This window comes from Oreochromis niloticus, linkage group LG4 (genome assembly GCF_001858045.2).
Source record: "Oreochromis niloticus isolate F11D_XX linkage group LG4, O_niloticus_UMD_NMBU, whole genome shotgun sequence".
NCBI lineage: Eukaryota > Metazoa > Chordata > Actinopteri > Cichliformes > Cichlidae > Oreochromis > Oreochromis niloticus.
In genome coordinates this window covers 29,180,302-29,204,495 of record NC_031969.2, presented here as the reverse complement: position 1 = coordinate 29,204,495, position 24,194 = coordinate 29,180,302, and the positions used below count along the sequence as shown (strand labels likewise).

At 41.8% G+C, this 24,194-nt stretch overlaps 4 protein-coding genes across 4 annotated transcripts; 2 read left to right on the top strand and 2 right to left on the bottom strand.

Moving 5' to 3' along the window:
* Nucleotides 1-7,905: 7,905 nt before the first annotated feature.
* Nucleotides 7,906-9,204, top strand: cox6a2 (cytochrome c oxidase subunit 6A2). The gene is made up of 4 exons (XM_003442400.4): nucleotides 7,906-8,063; nucleotides 8,424-8,490; nucleotides 8,740-8,882; nucleotides 8,983-9,204. The coding sequence occupies exons 2-4, from the start codon at nucleotides 8,424-8,426 to the stop codon at nucleotides 9,070-9,072; spliced, it is 300 nt and encodes a 99-aa protein (XP_003442448.1). The 5' UTR covers nucleotides 7,906-8,063; the 3' UTR covers nucleotides 9,073-9,204.
* Nucleotides 9,045-18,394, bottom strand: armc5 (armadillo repeat containing 5). The gene is made up of 7 exons (XM_005468982.3): nucleotides 17,489-18,394; nucleotides 17,365-17,395; nucleotides 17,162-17,272; nucleotides 15,886-16,774; nucleotides 15,018-15,784; nucleotides 14,501-14,633; nucleotides 9,045-12,486 (listed from the first exon to the last, which is right to left on the bottom strand). Exons 1-7 carry the CDS (start codon nucleotides 17,870-17,872, stop codon nucleotides 11,106-11,108), a joined length of 3,696 nt encoding a protein of 1,231 aa, XP_005469039.1. The 5' UTR covers nucleotides 17,873-18,394; the 3' UTR covers nucleotides 9,045-11,105.
* A 271-nt stretch (nucleotides 18,395-18,665) lies between these two features.
* Nucleotides 18,666-21,317, top strand: si:dkey-66i24.7 (uncharacterized). The gene is made up of 2 exons (XM_005468981.4): nucleotides 18,666-18,892; nucleotides 19,482-21,317. The coding sequence occupies exons 1-2, from the start codon at nucleotides 18,799-18,801 to the stop codon at nucleotides 20,084-20,086; spliced, it is 699 nt and encodes a 232-aa protein (XP_005469038.1). The 5' UTR covers nucleotides 18,666-18,798; the 3' UTR covers nucleotides 20,087-21,317.
* Nucleotides 21,318-21,740: 423 nt separating this feature from the next.
* LOC100701444 (uncharacterized) lies at nucleotides 21,741-23,803 on the bottom strand. Its single transcript, XM_003442401.5, has 3 exons — nucleotides 23,260-23,803; nucleotides 22,578-22,809; nucleotides 21,741-22,501 (listed from the first exon to the last, which is right to left on the bottom strand). Exons 1-3 carry the CDS (start codon nucleotides 23,602-23,604, stop codon nucleotides 21,783-21,785), a joined length of 1,296 nt encoding a protein of 431 aa, XP_003442449.1. The 5' UTR covers nucleotides 23,605-23,803; the 3' UTR covers nucleotides 21,741-21,782.
* Between the last annotated feature and the right edge of the window lie 391 nt (nucleotides 23,804-24,194).

Sequence of the window (24,194 nt, the reverse complement as noted above, 5' to 3'; positions counted from 1 at the left end):
TATAGTCAAGAATCTTGAAAATCAGAATATATTAACAGATATTTGTAATAGTGAATTAAGTTTTGGGGATTAACTGGAAAACCTTCTCAGGAGCTGGTTAGATGCCAAACAGTACAAACAGTTTGCAGGCTATATTGCATCACCATAAGGATCCTAGTTTCATTATTGGCATGCTTTAGTTCCAGATATATATCTTGGTTATATTCAATGTAACCACGAGCAAAAGAAAGTTTTTACATGGCTCCGTGCAGTCCTTTGAAAAACTGAGTACAACCCATAATTCAATAGCTTGTAGAACAAACTTTATCAGTGATAATTTAGTAATTGTTCACTGTATGACTTCATCAGTCTCTCACATGGATGTGGAGGAATTTCTGCCCACTCTTCTTTACAATGCTGCTTAGTTCATTGAGGTTTACAGGCAGTTATGTTTGCCTTGGCCATCGTAGCACCCTGATTCTTGTTATAGTTCAAACATTCACTTGGATATTTTCTGCTCTGTTTGGGATCATTGTCCTGTAGCATAACCCAGTTTGGTCCAAGCTTTATTGATTTGAGGTACTTTTGATTATATGCTGTGTTTCTACAAACATTTCTATACATCATCGCCAAACAGCTTCAGTTTGGTCTCATCTGCATAAAGAACATTGTTCCAAAAGTCTTGTGGTTTGTTCAGATGCAGCTTTGCAAACCTAAGCCGTGCTGCCATCTTATTTTCCGAGAGAAGAGGTTTTCTCCTGGCAATCCTTCTAAAACAAGCCACACTTGTTCAGGCTTTTACTGAAAGTACAGGAACTTTAACATTTAACATGCTAACTGAGGCCTTGCAGAGTCTGAAATTGAGCTCTTGGGATTTTTGCTGCTTCTATTAGCTTTGCATGGTCTGACTTTGGGGTGAATTCGCTGGGGAAAACCACTCCTGGGAAGACTGTTGCATTGTGTTAATGCACACTTGAATGCTCAATACCAGCAAAATGCCAAAGCTTCTGCTTTTGCAAAGCTGCTCACACTTGCTGACTGCTACATAGGGCTGCCCAGAGTCCTGTGAACAGCTTCAGTGTTCAGTAGCATTGAACATTTCCACTTGTAGATGAAATTTAAAATAAAAACACCTTGAACAAGTCTCATACAGTAAAACCTGAGTGGTACATGAGTGTGCGTGTTATGTCAGACTGTAGGAAAACATCCATACAGCAGATAATAGACACACAGAACTTTCCTTCCACTCATTCTGTCCACATGGGCGCTGCTGATGTGATGGGTGTTATATGGAAGTTTCCACTGTGGAGAAACACCGCTCGCGTCACTCTGAATCCCCTCCTGTCTCAGTCATGGTGGGGCAATACTGATGGTCAAATCTGGCTTCTCATGGTTTGCTCAAGTGTCTGCACCCAGTCACTCTGCACTCCTGTCCCACTCATATTCATCCCATAAGAGAAAGGTTGAATTTTTTCCCCTCAACAGATTAGCCCATACTAGACTCTGCTCTGGTACTTTGCACTGTAAAAGGCAACGGTGTTAGGTACTGATAATAGTTGCAATTAAAATATGAAAACACACTAAAATTGCATGACTCTGTATGCACTGATTGATTCACGACACTGAGCAAGTTTCACACAAAAAACAAAACAAAAGCCTTGCGTGTATTTTTCTATCTAAAGCCCCAAGCAGAAGACTGCATGATGCAACCAGAGATTGGGACAATACTAAACAGTGGCGACACACTGAAAGCAAGTCACCCATCCCTAAATCGGGACTCTCAAATCTGAGCCTTCAGTTTTAATTAAATGCAAGGATGCTTAGAGTTGCATTGGGAGCGACAAGAATAGAAAGGATTAGGAATGAGTGCCTCAAAGGGCTAGCTCAGGCTGGACAGTTCAGGGATAAAGTAAGAGAGGTGAGACTGAGTAGGCATGGACATGTGCAGGTGAGAGATACTGGGTGCACTGGGAGAAGGATGGCAAAGATGGAGCTGCGAGGCAAGAGGGAAACAAAATGCAGATGTGATGAGAGGGAGCATGCGGGCGGTTGGAGCGACTTTGAAAGATGCAAAGATGCAAACGACAGCAGGAGATGGAAACAGATAATCCGCTGTGTTTCATTAAAATCAGGGCGACAATGAAAGATCTGCTTCAGGAGTTTTCAGACCGGAGAAGGTTTATTGAGCCATTGTCAATTTTTTAACTGTTATTTCTTTTATTTCCAGTTCACCAAGACACATTATCCTCAGTCGCCGGGGCAAAGAAAAGAAAAGAAAACAGACTTTAACAGACTTTTGTCTGTGAAGAAGCAGATGCTTTCTCTCTAGCTGTGTCACTACTGAATAAACCCAATCAATGCCAAATAAGCAAACTATGCACCTGCAGATCTTTGTTATTGTCTCACTTATAATGGACTGTATATGTACAATACTGTGCAAAGGTTTTAGGCAGGTGTGAAAAAATGCAGTAAACAAAGAATGCTCTTAGGAATATAAATGATCGTTTATTGGCCCCAAATGTATTCTGCAGCAGAAACAACAACCCCAAACACACAGCCAAAGTCATTAAGAACTAGCTTGAGTGTAAAGGAGAACAAAAACTACTGGAAGTGATGGTATGGCCCCCACAGAGCCCTGATCTCAACATCATCGATTTGATTTAGATTTCTCTTTTGTTCATTCACTGCATTTTGTTGATTGATGAAAATAAATGATTAACACTTCCATTTTTGAAAGCATTCTTTGTTTACAGCATTTTTCTCACCTCCCTAAAACTTTTGCACAGTACTGTATATGTACTTGTTCCGTTACTACTTAAGGGGCAGCACAGTGGCACCGTGGTTAGCACTGTTGCCTCACAGCAGAAGCTCTGCACCACCATCTGCTCAGAGGCTTTCTGTGTGGATTTCTCCCGATCTCTTTTTGGCTTTTCTCTAGCTACTCCAACTTCCTCCCACAGTCCAAAGACATGCAGTTAGTGGGGTTAGGCTAATTGGTGATTCTAAACTGCCCATGGGTGTGAATACAAGTGTGAATGGTTGCCTTATTTCTTTGCGTTAGCCATGTGACAGTCTAGCGACATGTCCAGAGTGTACCCCGCCCCATAGCATTCGGTCCATTTCCATCTCTTACTTCCTATTTTAAGTGATTATTTCTCTATACTTTCAATATAAAGATAATCAAAGGTAAAAACTGCCATTCCAAAATCATTTGTAATCCTGATTTGGTTTGCTTAATGACAGAAACCGTAGCCTTGAAGTTCTTAATTCAACAAAGCGCTTAGGTGTGAGCTGTTCTCATGTGAATGCATGTGAGACAGGCTGGCGGAGGTTCTCTTCGCTTCTGTCCAACATCTCACACACTTATTGCATTGCATACAATCCACCGTTGTCTTTCTCTTGGCAGGAAATATCCACAGACTGAGCTGTGTGGGTGTTAAGGGATGTCGGGAAGGGTCGAAGCACCTGAGGTTCCTTTTTTTTTAATTTGCAGAACAGTTTGATGGATGTTTTAAACCATTTGTTCTGTAAATGCAAAACACGTATAAGTGGAATGAGACTAATTACAAGACTATCGCCTCAGTGATGTTTTCCCATATTTTTATTTACACGTCACTCTCTGTGTTTAGTCTGCAGTGTTTCCTCTGGCTGCCTCCACACACACTACTGAAAGGTGCTGTTCCTGAAGCTTGTGCAGAAAACCTGTTGAATCAGTTCATTCTGCGTGCAGCTGTCCTTCATCCTGCCTACAGAGAAAGGTGCTGTGTTCAATGCTGGAGAGACATGGAGCTCAGATAGTGAGAATTCAGTGAGAAAGCAGGAGTAATTTTGACCATGCTCAGTATTTTTGCTTAGTGCAGCTTAGGCTAATGGGATTATTATTTCTTTGAAGTTATCAACCTTATGATGGCACTAGGGGAAAACATAACAGCCACGTAAGCCAGTGTGATTCATAATAACAAACATCACAAAAAGCAAATTAAATCTGCCAAACTGCCATGCTCTCTGGGTTTTGTGTTGTTTTTGCGATACATTTGAGATCAAAGTAAACGGACCAGCCAAGAAACTGATGTCATATTCCTTGGTTCCACCTCCATGGATCTAAAGCAGTAAAGTACAGTAGAGCTGCAGAGCAGGGGTTTTTAATATGAACTAAACTCTGCACACCTGAATAAATAACAGGTGCACAGGATGAGAAAACAAATTCTTTAAAAAATATTGTAACCTTTAATTGTTTCATTGTTCCTGAAGGTTGTCTGGACCAAAACGTGGACAAACACACACACACACACACACTGAAAGTGAACCTCAATGATTAGCAGTAAATTTGGTGTTTTCAGTCAGTGGGATAACAGTGAGGTGTGAGTGGGCACTCTTGTTCTTATTTAGAGAATCCAGATGAGAGGATGTGAACAATGACAAGAACAAATACTTTTCAACTTTAGAAAAAAAAGTTGTTGATGCTTATCAGGGTGGGAGATGTCACAGAACTATCATCAGTCCACGGTCAGACATATTGTGTCCTGCTCGGGAATGGCTGACCAACACAAATCATTGCAAGGGCGAGGAATCTAAAGGCGTCTCTCACTCTAGTTTCATCGATAATACTGTCTCTCTGCAGTTTGCTAGAGATCAGAAGGACAGACGAGGCAGCTGTCTGAACATGTTCGGATGAGACCAACTAGAAGTTTTTATTTTAAATATGAAGTGTAATGCGGATAAGCTCGGTTTCTATTTCTATGACACATCGTGGTGTTAGGGCATGTTTTGCGGCATCAAGGCCACAACAGCTCCTCCAAGCCGATGAGCAATGGTCCTTACACATATTTCATACTGACTCATTTTCCTCAACAAATATATGGCCAGCCTAATGTTTTCATTTAATTTGTTAAATCTGATTCTCTTGCACAACTTTTGGACTTTTGGAGCGTCTAAAGTTCTGCAACAGTAGACTCATATGAAACGGTAAACTTCTATACCGAATACATTTTGTTTCGATTTGGATGCCTGTTTACAGATACTTATCAGGTAGAGATACAGATGGGTCAGTGGGTGATTTAAATAACATCTCTTGAGGTTGACTGCAGTTCTGGCCTCCTGAACTTAAGCACAGCTGCAGCACATGCAAACCTCAGTGTGTGCAGTGAGATGGTGCCTAACCTCTGCCCAAAATAACACAAGTGCTAGACGTTCAGACAGGATGCTTGCATGTCTGGCTGACATCACCGCTGGCTCTCGCTGCTGTTTGCTCTGCAGCCTGAAGCCGTCCAAACAGAGACGACAAAGCCATTACTGAGTGTGAAAATCACAAATTAACACTCATGGAGGGGAGAACTCAAACTGGAGACACTACCTTTTTATGGAGATATTTTTAATGTTAAAAAAGGTTTTTTTTTAAATATGATTTATGGCCCGACACAAGTGTAAAACAGACTCAGTTAACACCATTTGGCATCCAAGCTGTGCGCAGTAAATCAACCAAAAACTAAACATATGACAAAACTTGCAGCAGTCTAATGAACTCTAATGAAATCGCTGAACTCTCAGAGGGAGGAAGTAACCTTCAGTGCAGAAATGAAAGTGTATATCATCACAGAGCAACAGCACAGGAGGCCTAAAGGAGCGTTTAAGGACAGTTTGCTTTTCACAGCAGCACTACCCCATCTGCTGGACAGTCTGCTCTTTTTCTGTGAACTGACTGTTAAACATCTCGCAGCAGAATAGACGCGCTTTTTCATCAAATCCTTCTAACTGTGGCCAGGAACCTTGATTTAAACGTTGTTTATCCACTCATCAAGAAGTTTATTTGAGGACTAGAGCTGACCTTTGTGATGTGGTCACAGGTAAGGTTTTCTATTACTGACTCTCTCACATGGACCGACTGTAATCATGAGTGGAAACGTGTGCCACCACTCACGTGAGATGCTACACCAGGCTTGCAGCAGTTTGGGGATTTCGCTTTTCTTTTCAGCAAACGTGCAGTTTTATCTCAAAGTTCTCTTCATCATTAAGATCTTGTCTTGACTTCCACAGTTCGTCTTTAACTGCATTTCTTAATGACATTCTGGACGGCGGAAATTACAGAGTGAAAGCACCTTAATGTCTTTTTATAGCCTGCTTTTGAAGGCATTAATTAGCTTCATTAACAGATCCTCAATCTGAGCCTCAACTCAATGGTCGTCCTTTGTTATGGCAAGATTTGAAGACTCTGAGGATTTATTAAGCTCTGGAAGTTTCATCAGCAACTCCTAATGACAATTCTTGACCTTTAATACTTAAGTTCTGATGAGTCAATTAAGACCTAACACATTAATGAAGGGTTTTACAAGTAGATTAGGGCCACAATTAAACTGCATCTATGACCTGGTGTGCGTACATTTGGATTTCTGCTGCTTCCTCAAGTCTATCAAAAAGATGCACACCTCAGTCTGAGGTACCAATATAATGACACCAAAAGACTAGAATTACATAAGTAAATAAAAGCTCCCTCTCATCTTCTTAGTCCTGCCTCTGTGGATGTGGTGCTTAGAGCCTGTTCTTGTGCTGCCATGCTCAGAGCCTCTCTGTTGTGAGGCAGGATTTCCTTCCTGTCTGTTGATGGTACATCCCATGCATGCTTGGTCTTCCATGACAGGACCTTCTCTTACTCATCATCACTGCTGTCTTCAGCTGCCTGAGGCACTCTTGGAGAAGCTCATCTGCCATCTTCTTGATGTACTCCTGGATGTTTTGTGTTTTTTTCCTGGACTGTGACTCTGACTCTAGCTAATCCTCCACTAATCTCCTGTTTCCTATGCTCATAGTCTCAGGATGCTAGACCTTCCATGCATTAAGAAGAGTGTTCATGTCTTGACATCAGTAGCATCTACAGTGCCACAGAAATGTATTTGCCCCCATTGTGAATCTGATTTCTTATTTTTTGTATATTTGCTTAAATGCTTCAGATCATCATCTTAGTCTAATATTAAAAATTATATTAGACTAAGATAACTGGGTCACAAAAGAACTCAGAACATCATCTAAGGAGCTGCAGGCCTCACTTGCCTAAAGCCTCACTTGTTAAAGTCAGAGTTCATGATTCAGTAATAAGAAGGGCAATAATGGCATCCAGTGGAGATTTCCAAGTAGAAAACCACTGCTGACCAAAAAGAACTGAACTTTTTGCGAGGTTCATAAAAAGAACTTCAGACCAACACTCAAACATGGTCGTGCAGCGTGATGGTCTCGGCTGCTTTGCCGTTTTAGGACCTGGACGTCCTGCTGTAATTGCTGGAACCACGAATTCTGCTCTTTACCAGAAAATCCTGAAGGAGAATGTAGGACAGAGATTTGAAGCAAGCGTGGATTTAAAAAAGTTATTAGGTTTAGGGGCAATTACTTTGTCACACAGTGCCAGCTGGTTTGGATGTCTTTCTTCTCTTAAAAGATGAAATCATCATTTTAAAACCACTTTTTTAAAGAAATCAGGAAAGGGGCAAATACTTTTTCACAGCACTGTAAATACACAGATAAATTAAAATGTGTGCACCCGAGTCCTGTTTTTAAAGATGTCTGCAGATGTCAACTGATCATTAAAAGCCCAAAATGACCAGTGCATGCATGTGCACGATGTATGTAAACTGCTGACCACAACTGTACTTCAGTGTTGAACACTTCAGTGTTCATCTCTATGGAGAATGAGGATGTGAATATAACACTAAGTGTAAATAAACTCCAGACTACTTTGAACTTTCGACCCACAGATGAACCGGTGTCTCTCTGACTTTCACCGCTGCACTCCGGATGAAACTAAATATGAAAGCAAACACACTGTTTATATCTAAAAACCCTGAGCCTTTCTAATGCAGGCAGAATGTGCTCTGCAGCACCTCCTTCCTATCCCCTTCGTCATGTATATCAGCCCGCCTTTGCACTTGACCAAATATAAATGTTTCTTGGCCCGGCGACAGGCTGAAATGGGGAGGAGTCTGACAAAGAGTTCAGCTTAGGACAGACTGAAGGACAAACGGGGAGGAGGAAGGACTGGTTTGATATAAAAATAAGAGGACAATAACGAATACTGAGCACCATCTACCTGAGGAACAGTAAGTTTTTACCAGATTTTACTGTATTTTAACTGAAAAAGGGCTGTCAAAATTCTGGACATACACCAGCAGTGGTAGGCCTTTGCTCAAACCTGCTTTGTAGCTACTTTGTTTGGTACTAAAGCACATGACACATGTGGTTTAAATAACCTTATCACTGCATGTTCTTTTCAGCTGATGTTTAATTTCTTCTTAAAATTAAAATAATTACATGTTGCATCATTTTACTTTTTATATTGCACATAAAATTCCAATAGTCAGATTCTGTCTGCTTCTACGTGCACTCTGGTGTAAAAAGTGAATTATTTATATCTACAGTTGCTATTAAACTCTTTGTTTTCTCTCATTCCACCTGTTCAGATGTCAGCCGCCTTAGCCGCTCGCCGGGTGCTTGCTGCTGCGTCACATTCAGGCAACGAAGGAGGAGGTCAGCCTGTCCTTTATAACTAAATACCATAATGGCTCAAAGCCTCCAAATTTTAAGCCTCCCCATTAGAGATCAAAACTAAGGCACATTTACTTTTTAGTTGAACATTAACTGAAATGTCTGCAGAGCTGGCAGCTATCCTTGCTCTGGCAAATAATCACAAACTGACCAATAGCGAGGCAGGTCCTGTGATTTATTCCTCGTGCTTTAACTAGTGCTTAATTTGTGTATTTCTGTTGTTTCGGACAGCAAAGACCTGGAAGATACTGACCGGCGTCTTGGCCCTTCCTGGGGTTAGTGTCTGCATGGCCAATGCTTACATGAAGGCCCAGGCGCACTCACATGACCAGCTCGAATTTGTGCCATATTCTCACCTGCGTATCCGCACCAAGGTGAGTCTCTGGTTAATGTACTAATTAACAACCATTTATAACTATAAACGCTCACTCTTTCAATATCATTTTCTCCAAAATACTATATGTCCCCTTCCAGAAATTTCCCTGGGGAGATGGAAACCACAGTCTGTTCCACAACCCGCACACCAACCCTCTGCCTGACGGCTACGAGAGCTCCCATCACTGAGAGGATCACCTCCGTTTCTCGGCTCTATCCTGCTGCATGCTTCAAACTCCAGTCTGCAGTCTACTTGGTTTAATTAAAACGGCTGAGGGGCCAAGCAGACAGCCAGGAATAAAACCACTTTGTGCTGTATTACCATGAGTGCCAGTTCATTTTTTAAATTGGAGAAGTGCTCAATTTAATTTAATCAATACACAAAATATGTGTCTGTGTGTGTGTGTGTGTGTGTGTGGTGCTGTGATGAAAGTGTATTTACATCTCATTATTTAGACCGATGTGATTGCAGATTGCACTGAGTTTTTTCATGAGGGGTGCCCAATTTAGAAAGATTAAAATCCAACACATATCAGGCTTTAAATATAAAACTATTATTCTGTTATACATCAGGGGGTTTTTTTCCTATTGTTAAACAATAAGTAGCACCAAGTATCATAAGTGACCTGACTCGGTGGCAGATTCCACCGTGTCATAAAGGTGCATTATTTTCCAAAAACTATCCAGACGACTGCACTGGCACGTTGCCTCACACCAACTCAACGGTTGCCAACATAAAATTTTTGGCAACCGTTTCCCAAACTGAAACCTTTTATGCATGACCAATTTTTAAAGACGCAGCATGCTGGGTTTACGTGAGCCTGGTCACAACAGTTAGGCTAACTTGACATTTACTAGCCTAATTGAGGTGGGTTAAGTCTCCAGTGTCACCCTCCTCTCTCCAGCTGTTCTGTCTGCAGAACTGCACAATTAGCATTGCAGTGACAAATGTAACAGCAGGGCTGCCCCTGAAATACACGTAAAGTTGGACCTCCATTGGACTGGAACACTGTTAAACCTACGATGCCCAACACCACCACCTAACTTAGTGCATTTATTCTAGTACAATTTTAATGCATTTGTGTTTTTTTACAACTATTCCTCTGTTACACAGCTTTCGACTACAAATAGCATCAATTTTAAAGCTTACTTGGGGAGATTTTAAACTAGAAATTACTTTATGTTGGCTTATTGATAAAGCTATCCAGCAGTAGAAATAAAATCTTCTCCAGCTGATCTACACATTCATGAATTAATGGTTATGATTCATTAATATAATGTATCTGATTCTGAATAATGAGAACTTTTGGTCAGAACCAAATATCCTGATTGCCTGCAGGTCCTCAGAGTCCCACTCCACTGACAAAAAAAAATGCATTACCCATTTACAAAATTTTTGTATAAATCAGTGTGGTAGCTTGCCTGGTGTTGCCAGGTAGATAATTTGATTAGCAGAAACCACTTTTTGAAATACCAAGATGATGTCTCAGAGAAAAAAAAATGTTGGACTGGAAGGAAACAAAGACACTGGGAGGTTAATCACCCACTTCAAACATGAAAAGAAAGTACTGTATACCTGTATACTGTTACGTGCAGTCAAAAGAAAAAAGCTGAACAGGTACTTGCCTGCTTCTTTTATCCATAACAAAACCGTAACTCGACCAACTTTCAAAGCTTTAGGTTTTCCCTTTTTGTGTACGCGCACCCTCCCACAAGAAGAAACTGAGAACAAAGTGATGTTCCACCAATATATTTACTGGCATAAATTTATAGGCCATTTTAAATGTATATACGTTGCTTATCTGCTATTCCATTTCATCTCCAACAACTGGCTCTCAGACCAACCCTCATAATTTCAGCTACATGGCATTTATCAAATGCATGACAGACATCTGCTTTAACGTTTCCCAGGTTAAAAAAAAAAAAAATTATTAAAAAAAATTCACCAACAGTAAATTATAGTAGATGTACATCATGCTGGGACGTGCTACATTTACATCCAAGCTAAACAGAAATGTATTCTTCAAAATGATCAAAATAAATCAACATAAATCAGCAGTTCCTTCTGTAAGTGCTGGAGCAGCATATTTTATAGGTAACCATGCTGCTGTAAACCACATAATCCATGTGCTTGCTAAACATATGACAATAGAAACTCTAGAGACTTAAACTCACGCTGTGCCCCTTTAAATTATGTGATCAATCAGTGTTTCGATCCTTACTCAGGTCAAAGCTACGGAGACCAGACTTAACAGATCTTGTTTGAGAGTCTCTGCACAGTCAGCTTCTCTGGCCAGTCTGCGAAGGCAGTCCCCGGCAATGGAGGACGACAGGAAGGGCCGAGGACAGTCCTGACAGCCCAGCAGCAAGGACAGGCAAGCCCGGCCCAGTGCTGGGTAGCTGTACCGCTGGGAAAACCAGTACACCTGGGGCAGCAGAGCAGCCAGAACACCACCTTCAGCAAATGTTTCCGAGGAGCGAGAGCCCTGAGCCGCAGATTCAGGAAGCTGTTCTGAACCTTTAATCAAGCTCTTTGGTCTTAAAGTCAGCTCTTCTGGACTGACTGATTTGTCCACTGTTTTCTTACCGTCTGTCTGTTGCAGGGAGTTTGGTTTCTTTGTTTTTTCAGTTTGCATCTTAAATCCTGTCAGCTCAAGCTCTGATGTTCGATTGGCCAGGCTTTCCTCAGCAGACTCGGGGCACTCGTGGTCCATTTTGGATGCATCCTTTTCAGCGTTGGCCTCTGTTGGAGTCTGATTAGCAGCTTTCGGAGAGCAGGACAGGAGAAATGACACACACAGGTCCTCTAAGTCTCTCTGTAGCTCACTCACCAAAAACCTGCAAGCTCCAATCATCATCTCACATAACGGAGTTTTCTGGAAATCCACGTTTCCTGACGAGCGCTCCTCTGTCTCGCTTTCATAGAGACTCAGACCATCGAGCACCAATTTGTCCAAAATCTGGCACTGCCCGCTCTTCCTTCCTTCCTCCCTTTCCTTAATCGTTTCTTCACCCTTAGTAAAGCGACATCCATGCAGATAATGTAGCACTGGTAATAATGCACCTCTGCTGACATCTTTAATGGGGATAGCTTCTTTTGAATTGCCCTGAGCTTCTCCAAATCCACCACTCAACAGGGCCCTGAAATACTCAGAGCCAACCCCACCTGTGCCCTCAACCCCAGCTACAGCCTCCCTGCAGGCTGGGACCTGGGTCCCATCATCCAGCAGCAAGAGCAGATCAAAGTTAGAGATGCTGTAAGGGCACGTGTCTGCTAGCCGAGCTTTTTTAGAGGGAGGCGGAGAAACATGGCCAAGGCTACTGATCGACTGTCTTATAACTGGAATTGAATGTTTTTTGTCAAGCTCGGTTTTAATGGTACCTGTGAGAGCAGACAGGCATCCAATCAGGAGAGAGAAGTACAGCGAGTGGAGATGTGAGGTCACACCTGAATGTGGAGAATTCAACAAGTCAATAAGCAGTCTTTCACATTCAGCAGGGTGGTCTTCGTCCGCACCATCATCATTGTCACAGCTGAGGGGCTGCAGGGCCAAGAGCAGCCCGCCACTGTCCAGAAGAAGTTTCTTCAGCAGTTGCTTGTTGCTGTACGAGAAAAAGAAAAGGTTAAAAACACTCATAGGGAGTGTTTATTATCTCATATACACACTGTTACAATGGTGGAGACTCCTACTCAAGAAGGAAAAGGTTTCAAATAATGAGGTCAGCATAAGTACAAGTAATCCCTGAGACAAAAACCTCACACTACACTGTGCTTTAAAAGCTTATTTTCAGGCTTTTCTTTATTATCTGATCTTTAAGATGTCAGGATGTCTGGCAGTTCCTAATACAGTCATTTCAGGCACGCAGGTAAGAGAACAGAAGCCCCGCCTGCCTGCTGTTCAAGCCTTCTGTTTACAAGAAACAGGCAGTCTGAGGATATTTGGCGTAAAGGTTGAAGAACTACAACAGCTTGTTTCAGATAGAAGATTTCCATATTTCAGAAAAATAATGCAAGTAGTAGAATAGAATAGAAAAAAATAAGGAGATGGAAATTACTATATTTGGTCTACTTCAAAATTCATCACAGATTACTGTTATGTGGGGCTGCAGCTATTGATTATTTTACTAATCGATTAATCTATCCATTATTCCATCGATTAATCGAGTAGTCTAATAAGAAATATTTTTGTCTTATTAATGAGTAATAAGAAAAAAAATACAGGTTTTTTAAAACGAACTGCTCATTATGTTCGCAATGTCTTTTGTTTTATCCATCAACAAAACAACCTCTTTTTATTTATGTTTTAAATGTATAAAAATGTCTTAAATGCAAAAATATATTTTAAAAAATACCCTCAAGTATAGCCAAATAAAATAAGATGAATATGCAATCTAAACTAAGGCATAAAAAAATTAATCTTTACTGTCTTCTTGGAAGGCTTTATGAGTTTTTGTACGTGTGTTTTTATGTGTTAAAGTGTGCAAGTGAATGACTGAGTTTGTGTCTATAAGGAAAAAGGAAAATGTAGTGGCTGAAACGAAGAGAAGCAAGCATATCTGAATACTCTGAAGTTTGCCCTGTGCGTTGATGCAAAGCTTTTGTGTTGCTGAAAAGAAGAGGTTATGATGGTGTAGATAATGAACATTAACAATAATTCACCGTCCAACCTAAGATCCCTCGGGTCAGTGGCTCAGAGTTTTACTGGCCCATGTACTTTTTTTGGGCTTGTGAAAAAAAACGTTCATTTGTATATTTTTAAATATTAACGCAATTTAATTGAGACAGTATTTTAGATTATTTCACTTCGAATCTGAAAAATGTTACATAAGCTTTGAAATAAATGGTGTAGTGCACACCATGCCTCCGTTTAGACTCACACCTGTTTGCATCCATGTAAAATAGGACAGCTGCCGTCAGCCGTCAGCGAGCTGTATAATTTAACCAGTCCGGTATAAGACTAAGTTACCAGTTCATCTGCATATTTTAATACAACTCCTGGAGGCTTGCTGCAGATTTTTCACCTGCATAAAACAAATGGCGGTGAATGAAGCAGCTACAAAGTTTGTTTTTCTTCATATCACAGTTTGTTGATGAGTTGGTTTGATGAAGAACTCGTGGTAGCTTTTTGCCAGTAAAGGTTTTAATGGTGATTACAGGAACAGTGCTGCTGTTTTGGACACGAGAAACATGTTTTCTTTCACTCAACCTGAGCCCACAGTCTCGTAATGACTCCGCCTCTTTGCTCTTCGCGGGATGTAAACAGACTCCGCCTCCCCATTAAATTGTGGTAGCATCATCACTGCTGCTGTTGGGTTATCTGTGTTTTTGTTTAAAATTGGGAGCTGTGTGGGCTTTTTTTTTTTTTTTCACATCCTGCTCCTAAATATGTTTATTTTCTATTTTTTAAGTCGCAAATCTGGGAGAAACGCTCGCGTTTCCATGGTGACAATGCTCCATACAGAGCCATGCCTTAAACAAAGTGTCGAAGCAAAGAATGTGTGTCAAGAAATTTTTATAACTGAAATATTCGAAATACTCAATAAATCATTGCAGCCCTACTGTTATACATTTAGTATTTTTATATAAATACATCATCAGTATACATCCAATACTTACCTGCTGATTAATGGCAGAGACAGTGCACAGTTCAGCTTATCTGAGTCAGAGCCAGACAGCATCACATGTGCAAGAACCCCAGAGCCAAATCCAGACTCACACTGGACACGCAGGTTATTCAGAAGGGCCACACCTGCAAAGTCAGCACACAATTATAAACTCTTTAGTCTTACATAAAAAAAATAAAAAGACCAGATATTATAGTTGATCAAACAAAAGACGGTTCCTGAGATAAATTCTGATCAACAGGGAATCAATATCGTCCCTGTAGTTAACCAAATGTGACCAAGCAGCAACTGAATTAGTTGAATTTTCCGTGTATCGGTGTAAAGTTCAGGATTACTTGTTAGGAGACATTTCACTTTCTCAGTTCAAATAAAAATGAGTCCAATACAGCAAAATAAGCAGATTTTAAATGTAAAAGATTAACACTGCACCTCTACTCTTTGAGCATATTTAATTACTTAAGTGTGCATTATTTAAATCTTGTATTTTAAGATGACTGTGTTCATCTCACCAAGCTGTTTAACTTTGGCTTTCACTCTGTCCGTCTGCCTGTCCCCTCCTTCAAATCCTTCTTCTCTCTGGCAGAGATGGTGGCGAATGAGCGCTACAGAACCCGTTCGGACAAGCGACTGCAAACAGTTCGGGTTGCAGCTCAGCCGGCAAAGCATGCGGAAGCACCTGCTGCTGGGGTCCTCATGCTGGGTAAGGTAGAAGAGCAAGCCGGACATGACACCTGAGCTGACCAGAGCAGCACTTGGATCAGTGGCGTGGGAGAAGCGCGACAGCAGCAGCAGGATGGGTGACTCGGGCGTCCAGGGTTCGGGGTGGTAAGGGTGATGGAAAGCTGATGCGCGAGGCACAGATGGAGGAGTCTCAAGTGTGACTTTAGTCAAAGACGTTGTTGATTGAGCCCGCGGCCTGCGTCTGAGTGGGGATGAAAACTTGGATGGAGAAACGGGGGTTTGGCTTGTTTTAGTGGGAGAGGAGATGATGGAGGAACTAGGCTGGGTTTGTGGTGAGAGCCCATTGGAGGGAGGCAGATCGTTGACTTTCGATGATGACAAGGGCGAAGGGTGAGGTGCTTTTTTAGAAGCAGAAGAAATAGCGGGGTTGGGTGAAGAAGAGTTTTTAAGAGAGGAACTGGAAGAGGGGTTTGAGGAAGGGGTTTGAGGTGATGAAGATGGCGGGATCTGAAGACTCCCCCATTCTCCATCAACATTAGATGAATCTAGAAGGTCCCCTTCAGAAGCTATCAAGCCCTCAGACACCAACCAGGACCTGGAGAAAGGAATGAAGATGTGTATAAATGCGTATATAAAACAGAAAAGAAAACGTATTGCGAAAACTACATTTTAAAAAAGCATTTCCTTTTTCCATACCTGAGACTTAAAAAGCTGGATGAGCCCTGCTCCCTACCAGATTCTTCCTTTTTGTGTCCCTCGGGAGGAGGAAAATCGAAGGAATCAAAACATGATGAAGACAGGAGCTCGGTGGGAGACGTACTTGAGGAGAGGCTCACGTCCATCTTTTCAGTCAATGGCTCCTCTCCTCTGGTGAGCTCAACTAGCCGTGCAACAAGAAGAGGAACCAGCCCCAACTCCTGCAGCTGCTCCATGGCAGATTCATCAAAAACAAAGTCTACACAGGCCATAAGAGCAAGCCGGGAAAGAGGATGACTCTGATGAGCCGACAAAAAGCCAATCAGCACCTCCAGTCCGCCGCTCTCTTTCACCTTGGCCCGGTTCACGGCCTCTTTGCAGCACAAGCAAAGAGCCTTGAGGAAGACTCCTGACTTCAGTGGGTCCCTTTTAACCTCCTCTGTGAACTTCTGGATGACTCCCAGTGACCCCACAAGAGGGCGTAGGCAACCCTGAGAGCACATATTGGCTAATGTTTTCAGTGCCAACTCTTCAAAGGGTTTACCAGACTCTCCTGTTACCATGACACCCAGCTGAGCGAGGACCCCGGAACGAGACACCTCCCTGGCACATTCAACACCACAGCCCCGGGTGAGCTCATGGAGAGTCCTGAGAGCTGCTCGCCTCAACCCCTGGGGATACTCTGGTGCAATAAGAGGGGTGAGCGCAGATAAGGTCCCTTGGGTGAGCAATGAAAGGCGATTAGAGGGCGTATCACAGAGGTAGAGAAGGGCTCGAGCAGCAGACTGAGCACACTCAAGTTTGGGACAGGCGTCTTTGGGTGGAGCAGCTGTGGGGGAGGACGGTGCAGATGAAAGAGACACGCAGAGAAGGAGAAGAGGAACACCACCTGTATGATAATAAGAACGATTAACAATCAGAGCAGAAATTATATAGATTCACAGGTCAAAGAAAACACATTTTTATAGACCTGCTTTTATGTGATGGCATTACATGCGATATCTTTGTACTGTCTGGTTATCAGCTTTCAGTTTTTTTGTTTATTGTCTTCTTTCTTTCACCTGTTTGAGCTTAATGTTCGACTTTAAACCTGCCCTTTGAGCCCTCTGCTTTTTCCTGTCTGTTACAGCACTCATTATTATTATTATTATTATTATATATTATATTAAGACATCTACAACTAAAAAAGCCCGTTTGGAAGCTTTTGAGCTCGTTTCAAATGCTGACATGTCAGCTACAAAAGGGGATGTGACACACAGTAGTAGGTCAGACATACCAGCAGAGTGGATGAGTCCAGAGCTTTCTGGATCCATGGCCAAGTTCCCTAAAGCGCGGGCTGCTCGATTCAAGACTGTCTCCAGTGCCACATTTTTCTTCAGGATGTCCACTACAATGGGAATTTTTCAGATATGAGTTATGATAAAGATTGCTTAAATTTAAAAAGTATAGTATCTAGTATAAAGATAAATCACCACTTACCTACAATATTTATCCCATCAAGTTTACGCACCTGATATCGTAGGAAAGTGGGAAAACATTTTAAATGTTAGTGACTTTAATAGATGCTTTAATAAACAGACTTCTCTATTATTTCTTGTCTCACCTCTATTCGTGTCTCCAGCTCCGTGCAGCAGTTGCCCAGGATGCTAAGAGCCAGATCCAGAGTTTTCCTCGAGCACTCTGGGTGTTTAATCAGATCCAACAGGTGCCGGAGACCACCCTGACTTCTGAATCTTGCAATGCCAGCCTTGCCGCCCTTGATGTGCTGCGTCCTAATAGCAACAAGTGCTCGCCACTGGGAGACTTTGGATCTCTTGTCCGTTTCTCTGGCACCGCCTGAGCCTGACTGTCCCTGACGCTCAGACCCCGATCCAGGTTTGGAGATGTGAGCCAAGCACCAGGTCAAAGAAGACTCTGGTGATGGTTGCCCTTCCCTGGAGGGTGTTCTCGGGTTTTTTCTGTCACATTCTGCAGGTGATGCAGCCATGGTCCCCTGGATTTCCAGGCAACAGGTGTACTTATTTTAATTTATCCTCCTCAATTAAAACAAATATTATAGCCGCTGCGAGGCATCACTGGACGTTTCCAGTAAAACACCGAGAAATTATATACCATGGCCTTTCCACTTAAATATACTCAACTCTTGGTTTAGTTCATTGTCTTTAAAGTTTCCGGAAAAAAAGCGACTTGTGTGGTAAGAACTACAGATACCAGCATGAAAAAGGAAAGTGTTACCGCCGCACTGACGCCGCACTCCCCGACGGGATATGGAGTTCCGACGGCTTCGGTCCGCTCCCTTTAAAACTGGCCTACATTGTAAGAAAGCCAAGCAAACGTTAATCGACCAAGTGGACGTGTATTTTCTCGGTGTAATATATTTTTTACACACAAAATGACGAATTAAATCTCTATTTTATCAATGTTTTGTTACCACTGGCCGAATAATTTTTGTGAAACAAACTGCAATCGAGTGGGTTAGCCGCTAACGCCATCTTTAGCCAAACAACAAAACAGGGTCGGCCGAGGGAGGGAGCAGGGAGTGAAGAGGTGGGTCGGTTAAAAATACTCTGGGACGTGTAGTTCGAATTTGATAGCGCTCAGTTCCTTTTGTGCGAACCATCCTTCTGAAAAACTACACCCCCCATGACCGCGACAAATCGTAGCTTACGTTAAAAGAGTCAAAGAGTTTAGGGATTGTAGTTCATCCGCTAGTCCAGAATACAAAAAAGAATAGGCGTAATAACCAAAATGAACTACAATTTCCAAGCTACCAAGCGACGTTGTTATAGTCATCGTCTTTCTCGACGCGAGAGGGGGCATCGGTGACCCTTGGATGTTGTTAAATTCCGCGATAGATACACCGCTAGTAAATAAAAAAACAACTTTAACTGTAATGGTTGTGCTTTTAATAAGATGGAGGTAATCGAGACAATTGTGATACAAAACTCCGAAGTGGAAGGAAAGGAAACGGTCGTGTCCAGTGTGGATACGGATAAAACAAAAGCAGGTTAGTACTCAGCAGGGACGTTTCCAGGATTTTTTTTATTTTTTTGTAAGGGGTGGAGAATGAGAATGGGGGTGGAGAATGAGAATGGGGGTGGGGGCAAGAACAACAACAACAACCTGGTTTATTGCATTAAAAGTAGCACTGCACAGAATTTGTATTCAATAAAAACTGCTTTACAATGTAGCTAAATGTGCATTTACACACCCTTTCAGTTAAGTAAAAGTTAAGTGTACAAAGTACCTACAATAAAAGTACTTGATGTAGTACTTAATACAAAATCATATACCGGTACATTATTTTATGGTTGGTTTTATTAGTATTATTATTGGAATAGTTTTATTTATATTTTTAAACTTAATATGTGACTATAGCTTTAAAATATAGATCAAGAACAAGATATGCATCCAAAATATAGTGTAGTATTGGAAAATACCATAACACAGAAAAACTTAATTGTAGTTGTATTGCAGTTGTAGTTGTTCTCATGATGTTCAGCATTTTAAGAAAAAACTACTGTAGACCAAGGCATTGTCTTTAGTAACCCCCAAAAAAGCAATCAATCTGATCATGTACCTTTTTTCACTCCTAGAATTTATCTGGACAGTTCAGGCTACATGGCATCTTGTCAATACCCGGCTTGAAATGGATCAGGCCTTTGACCAGCCAGTGTGCAAGAAAAAGAAACTATGGGAAATGGTTGCGGAGAAGGTCAATGCCAAATTGAGGGAGTCAGAGGTCACTGATGTCACTGTGAAGGCGTACGAATGTGATCTCAAGTGGAGAAACATGCTGGCCACATACAGAAAAAACGCAGAGAGGGCCAAGAGGTTGGGAGTGACCAGCGTCCACTGGGAGTTCTTCAAAGCTATGCATGAAGTCCTGGGTAAGAGCAGGGAGGAGATCGAAGCCCAGCGCAGGGCCAAACTCAGCGGGACCAAAGTAGGAAAAGCTATTGCGAGCAAGAGGTTTACCCCTATCCTCCCTACACCTCCTGCAACAGCTGCTCCCTGCCCCACCAGGCCTCCGCAGGATGTCCTGCAGCTGTACATGGAGCTGCAGGAGAGGAAGATGAACATGTGGGCGCAGCAGAAAGCACTGGAGGAGCGAAAAATAGAGGCCATCAACAACCTGGCCCAAGCCATCTCCAGCCTGGCTCAGAAGAACAGCACACAGATATCAAAGGATGGACATTAGGAGAGAGGAAACACAAAATTACCAAGACCTTCCAAGATACTGCATGAGAAGAACAGCTCATTTCCAGTGTCTAATGTTTTTAGACTGGTCCTTTTTCACATTTTTACCGTTACAGTTTACAGAGTAGCTTGGATAAGCAGGTGTACAGTATGAGGCCAGACTCACTTTTAACATAGCAGGCAGATTACAATTCTCTTTAAACCTGTCTCTTTTTTTCCTCCTGGTGCTCAAAATAATGTAAGAATCTTTTATTTTTATACCAAAATAGAAAACTTGGATGAAGTTGAAGAGCACACACAAATGACACATCCACCCCCATTTGTCAAAGAACTGTACGAAAATAAACTGTACGTAAATAAAGTAACCATGGCCGGGCCAAAAGCAGTCAATTACAATACAGATTTCAGTAATGGGATTAATGAAGACACTGGTATAAATGTTAAAGTATTAATAAGATACTCTTTGTTGATAACTCTGTCTCTGTTGTGTGTTTTTTATGCTAAAAGCTTTCTGCAAATCTTTCCAGTACATATACTTATTTAGTTTTAAAACAAATTATTAGTATCAGTAGCAGTAATGCAGTGTGACAGTGCTACCCACTGAGCATTGGCACAGAAACAGGCTCTGGCTGTCTATTACCTTAGAGAACAGTACACAAAATACTGGAAGTTACCCCCGTGCATCTTCTTATTGGAACGTGTGGTAAAATTACTCTAATATGACAACTTGCTCAAGCTAGAGGTGAAATATGCAGGGGGAGAAGACCTAAGTGTGTGAGAATGCAAGGGCTCTAAATGATGAAAGTAGAAATGGGACAGTGCTTTGCGACATATAATGTGACGATACTTTCATGACAGAACACATTTCATGCTATTGTGGTTTCTGAACTTTAAATTTAGGCTCTTTTTTTAGGTCTTCTTGTCTACCAGGTGCCTGATTTGAACACAAAGAATTTACTTATAACAAACTAACTTTGTCAAGGATTAAGAGTAAGCTTCTTTCAGCTGCTCCTTTATTCACAAAGGGTCACCGCAGTAGATCCACATATTTGACTTGCCAGATTTTTACACCCAGTGCCATTCCTGACACGCCTTCCTCCTAATCTTGGACTATAGATCTTTTGTGTGTAAGGAAAATGTATTAACGCTACACTATGGAGATGATGAAGTAAAAAAAAAGGTAAATTCTTGATGAATTAATTCTGTGTGATATAAAGTGTCATTCCTTTGAATTAATGAAAAGTTGGGGTTTTTTGTCACATTAAGGTTGGCAGCTACCTCCATCCCTGTTGGGTTATGCTTTTGGGTTTCCCTTGCTGTTTTTAATGCATACACTACAGCGTGTATTAAAAAAACATAAACATTGGTGTCACCTTCTGGTTAGTGAAGAGCTTGACAAGTTGTTTCCTAATGAGCACATCCTGGATGATCCTCTCTTTCGACTCTTAAAATTGACAGTGATTTACGTAATAAATTTAATGCTGTGTTCAATTTAACCTGGAATGTGTTTACTGAAGTCTTAGAGCGAGGGAGGCCCATTTTCCTACGGAGAGCCCTTCACCGCTCTCGCTCTATGACCTCAGGGAAACCTTTGCTGTTGGTTTTTAGGGGTTCAGTCACTACCTTCAAATGTTAATGAATGCAACATACCAGGATCACAAGCACAACTGAAGAAGTTTATTAACAAATTGAAATGTTCACGCGTTTCCATGATTAAAGCTTTTAAACAGCAAATCTGTAATAGAGTCACGTCTGCGTACACCCTCGTCATCCACCTCCCCCTCTTCATCTTGGGGTGTGGCTTCCTCCTTCTCTCCTTGAACCACCTGTCCTAGGTCCAGAAACACATTATGCAACACACAGGCAGTCAGCACAACAGCTCTGGCTCGGTCATAGTTTCCAATATCCAGATACGTGAGCCTCCGAAACCTGGCTCTCAGATCGGCAATGGCCTGATCTAGGATCTGAAAATGCTCCTCCAGCGTCTTGTTGAAGAGCGCCTCTCTTGGTCCGTGACTTCCTGTGTACGGGGTTAAAATCTGATCAGTAAGTGGATAGCCAACTCTGGCCACAAGGCAGGAGCTGGAAGGCATGAGCTCAGGGTTCTGTTTGAGTTTGTCTCTTAGAGCACGACCTCTGTCCACATGAGATCCTTTACTGATTCTGCAGTGCAAGAACCGACCTCTAATGTCACACACAAGCTCAAGGTTTAACCAAGAGTCAGGAGGGGCCTCCATCTTCATTCTCTTCACCTCAGGTACAGTGCTCTCCACATCATGTTTCCCAATAGGCAGGCGGATAGGGATCCGGGTGTGTCCCAACACTCCCAGAACCTGAGGAACACCTTGTCCTCCTTCTAGTTCCTTTTTTCCTATTAGCTTGGAGAATGGGAAAAGTGCCTCTACAGCCTCTTTCCCTGAAGAACACAGAGAAAATATTATTATCATCATAATTTGCCCAAATATGAATAATGACCCAACAAATTAACACACCAGCTGGCCATTTGATGTGCCTCTCCTCCAGCATGTTTATGCGCTGGCAGAAAGAGAAGAAGATCCTGTGGATGTTTCCCTTCTCCAGCTGGAAGCGGCGGGACACAGTGCGGTAGCTGACTCGCTCGGACAGCAGTGTGAGAGACAGGAGGACCGTGTGGGACATTGATAAGCGAGCCCGTCCAGCCATTCGTGTCCTGGATTTGGAGCTTTGAAGTAGGTCTGAAATGTACTGGTGAAACACAGACACAAACAAAATACAACAGTATTTAATAGGTATGTATCCACTTTCTTCTCCTTCCAGCTCATACAGAGTTTCTGGTTTTCAACTGGGATGTCAGCCACATCTCAAAGAAAAAGAAGCATTTTCCACTTTTTATTGGTGAGATAAAACAAATGAATCCAGCAAAAAGTTATTAGATTAAGGAGTAATGACAAACATATGACATGCAGAGCTTATAATTTGATTAAAGGGAGTGTTATACATGATTGGTACACTTTAGAAATTCCTATTAGTTTATCTCATATTCAGGTTCAAATTCTTTTTAATTGATTTTGGAATATCCTGTTACATATAAGTTTGAAAATTCAAACAACTGGCCAAAAATTGTCACTATCGTTTTTAATAGTAGTTTAAAACTGTAAAAGCTTTCTCAGAGGAAAACTAAAGCCACAAAACTACCTTGATCGCTGGATTATCCACTGTATCATCCCGCTCCTGGGACTCTGCAGCCTCCTCCTCTTCTTTCTCTTCCTCCTGCTCGGAGGGACTGGATGTTGTTGCTGTGTGTAAAACTTGGGGCCCCACCTGATTCTGTAGTAACTGTACGTAAATAGTAGTGGTAGGAGGAGGAGGAGGACGGTGGGACTGCTTTTCCAGTTTTGCCAGGAGCTGTGACTCCAGGATCTCTTCCACCGCCTGGTCCAGCCTGTGCTCCAGCTCGCCCGCAGACAGAGGCTGCCACTCCCGCTCCACCATGTCCAGCACGGCCCTGCCTGCCGATAAAACACATTCACTGACATCCATTTTTTTTAATACCGGCGATAGATAAACAACATGCTTTCAGAGCATGGAAGCCAAACAGAGGTCACAGGTCCTTTAAAGCAATTGCAAGCCCATTCTGTTGTTAGCACAATGCTAATCTAGCTCGCTGGTTAGCGAGCTAATGTTTGCTGCTTTCAGGGAATGTCGGAATTTTGGCAGACTCACTGAGACGTTTAAAGACAGTGAGCATATGAGCATCCTAAAGTTTCTTTTTTCATCATTATAAACAGAAGTGTAAAAAATGGTACACAGACAATAAAAAAGTAAATCAAACAGTGAGCAATACAAACTACATACAAAACAAAATACAAAATTCAAAAACATATATGGGCAAAACTGATTTGACAGACTGTTAAGTATTAAGCCACTTTCATACTTATTAGAAAGTTTATTAGTCAAAAAATCAATTAAAAGCAATGATTATATTACTAGTGTATTTTTAAAAATTGTTAATTTGTATTTACAATATGAACACAATTTAAACATATAAACTAAATATAAACATCATTTGGTTTTGGACTGCAATATGAAAAATATATTTGTTGGAAATTTCCAAACATTTGTACATATTA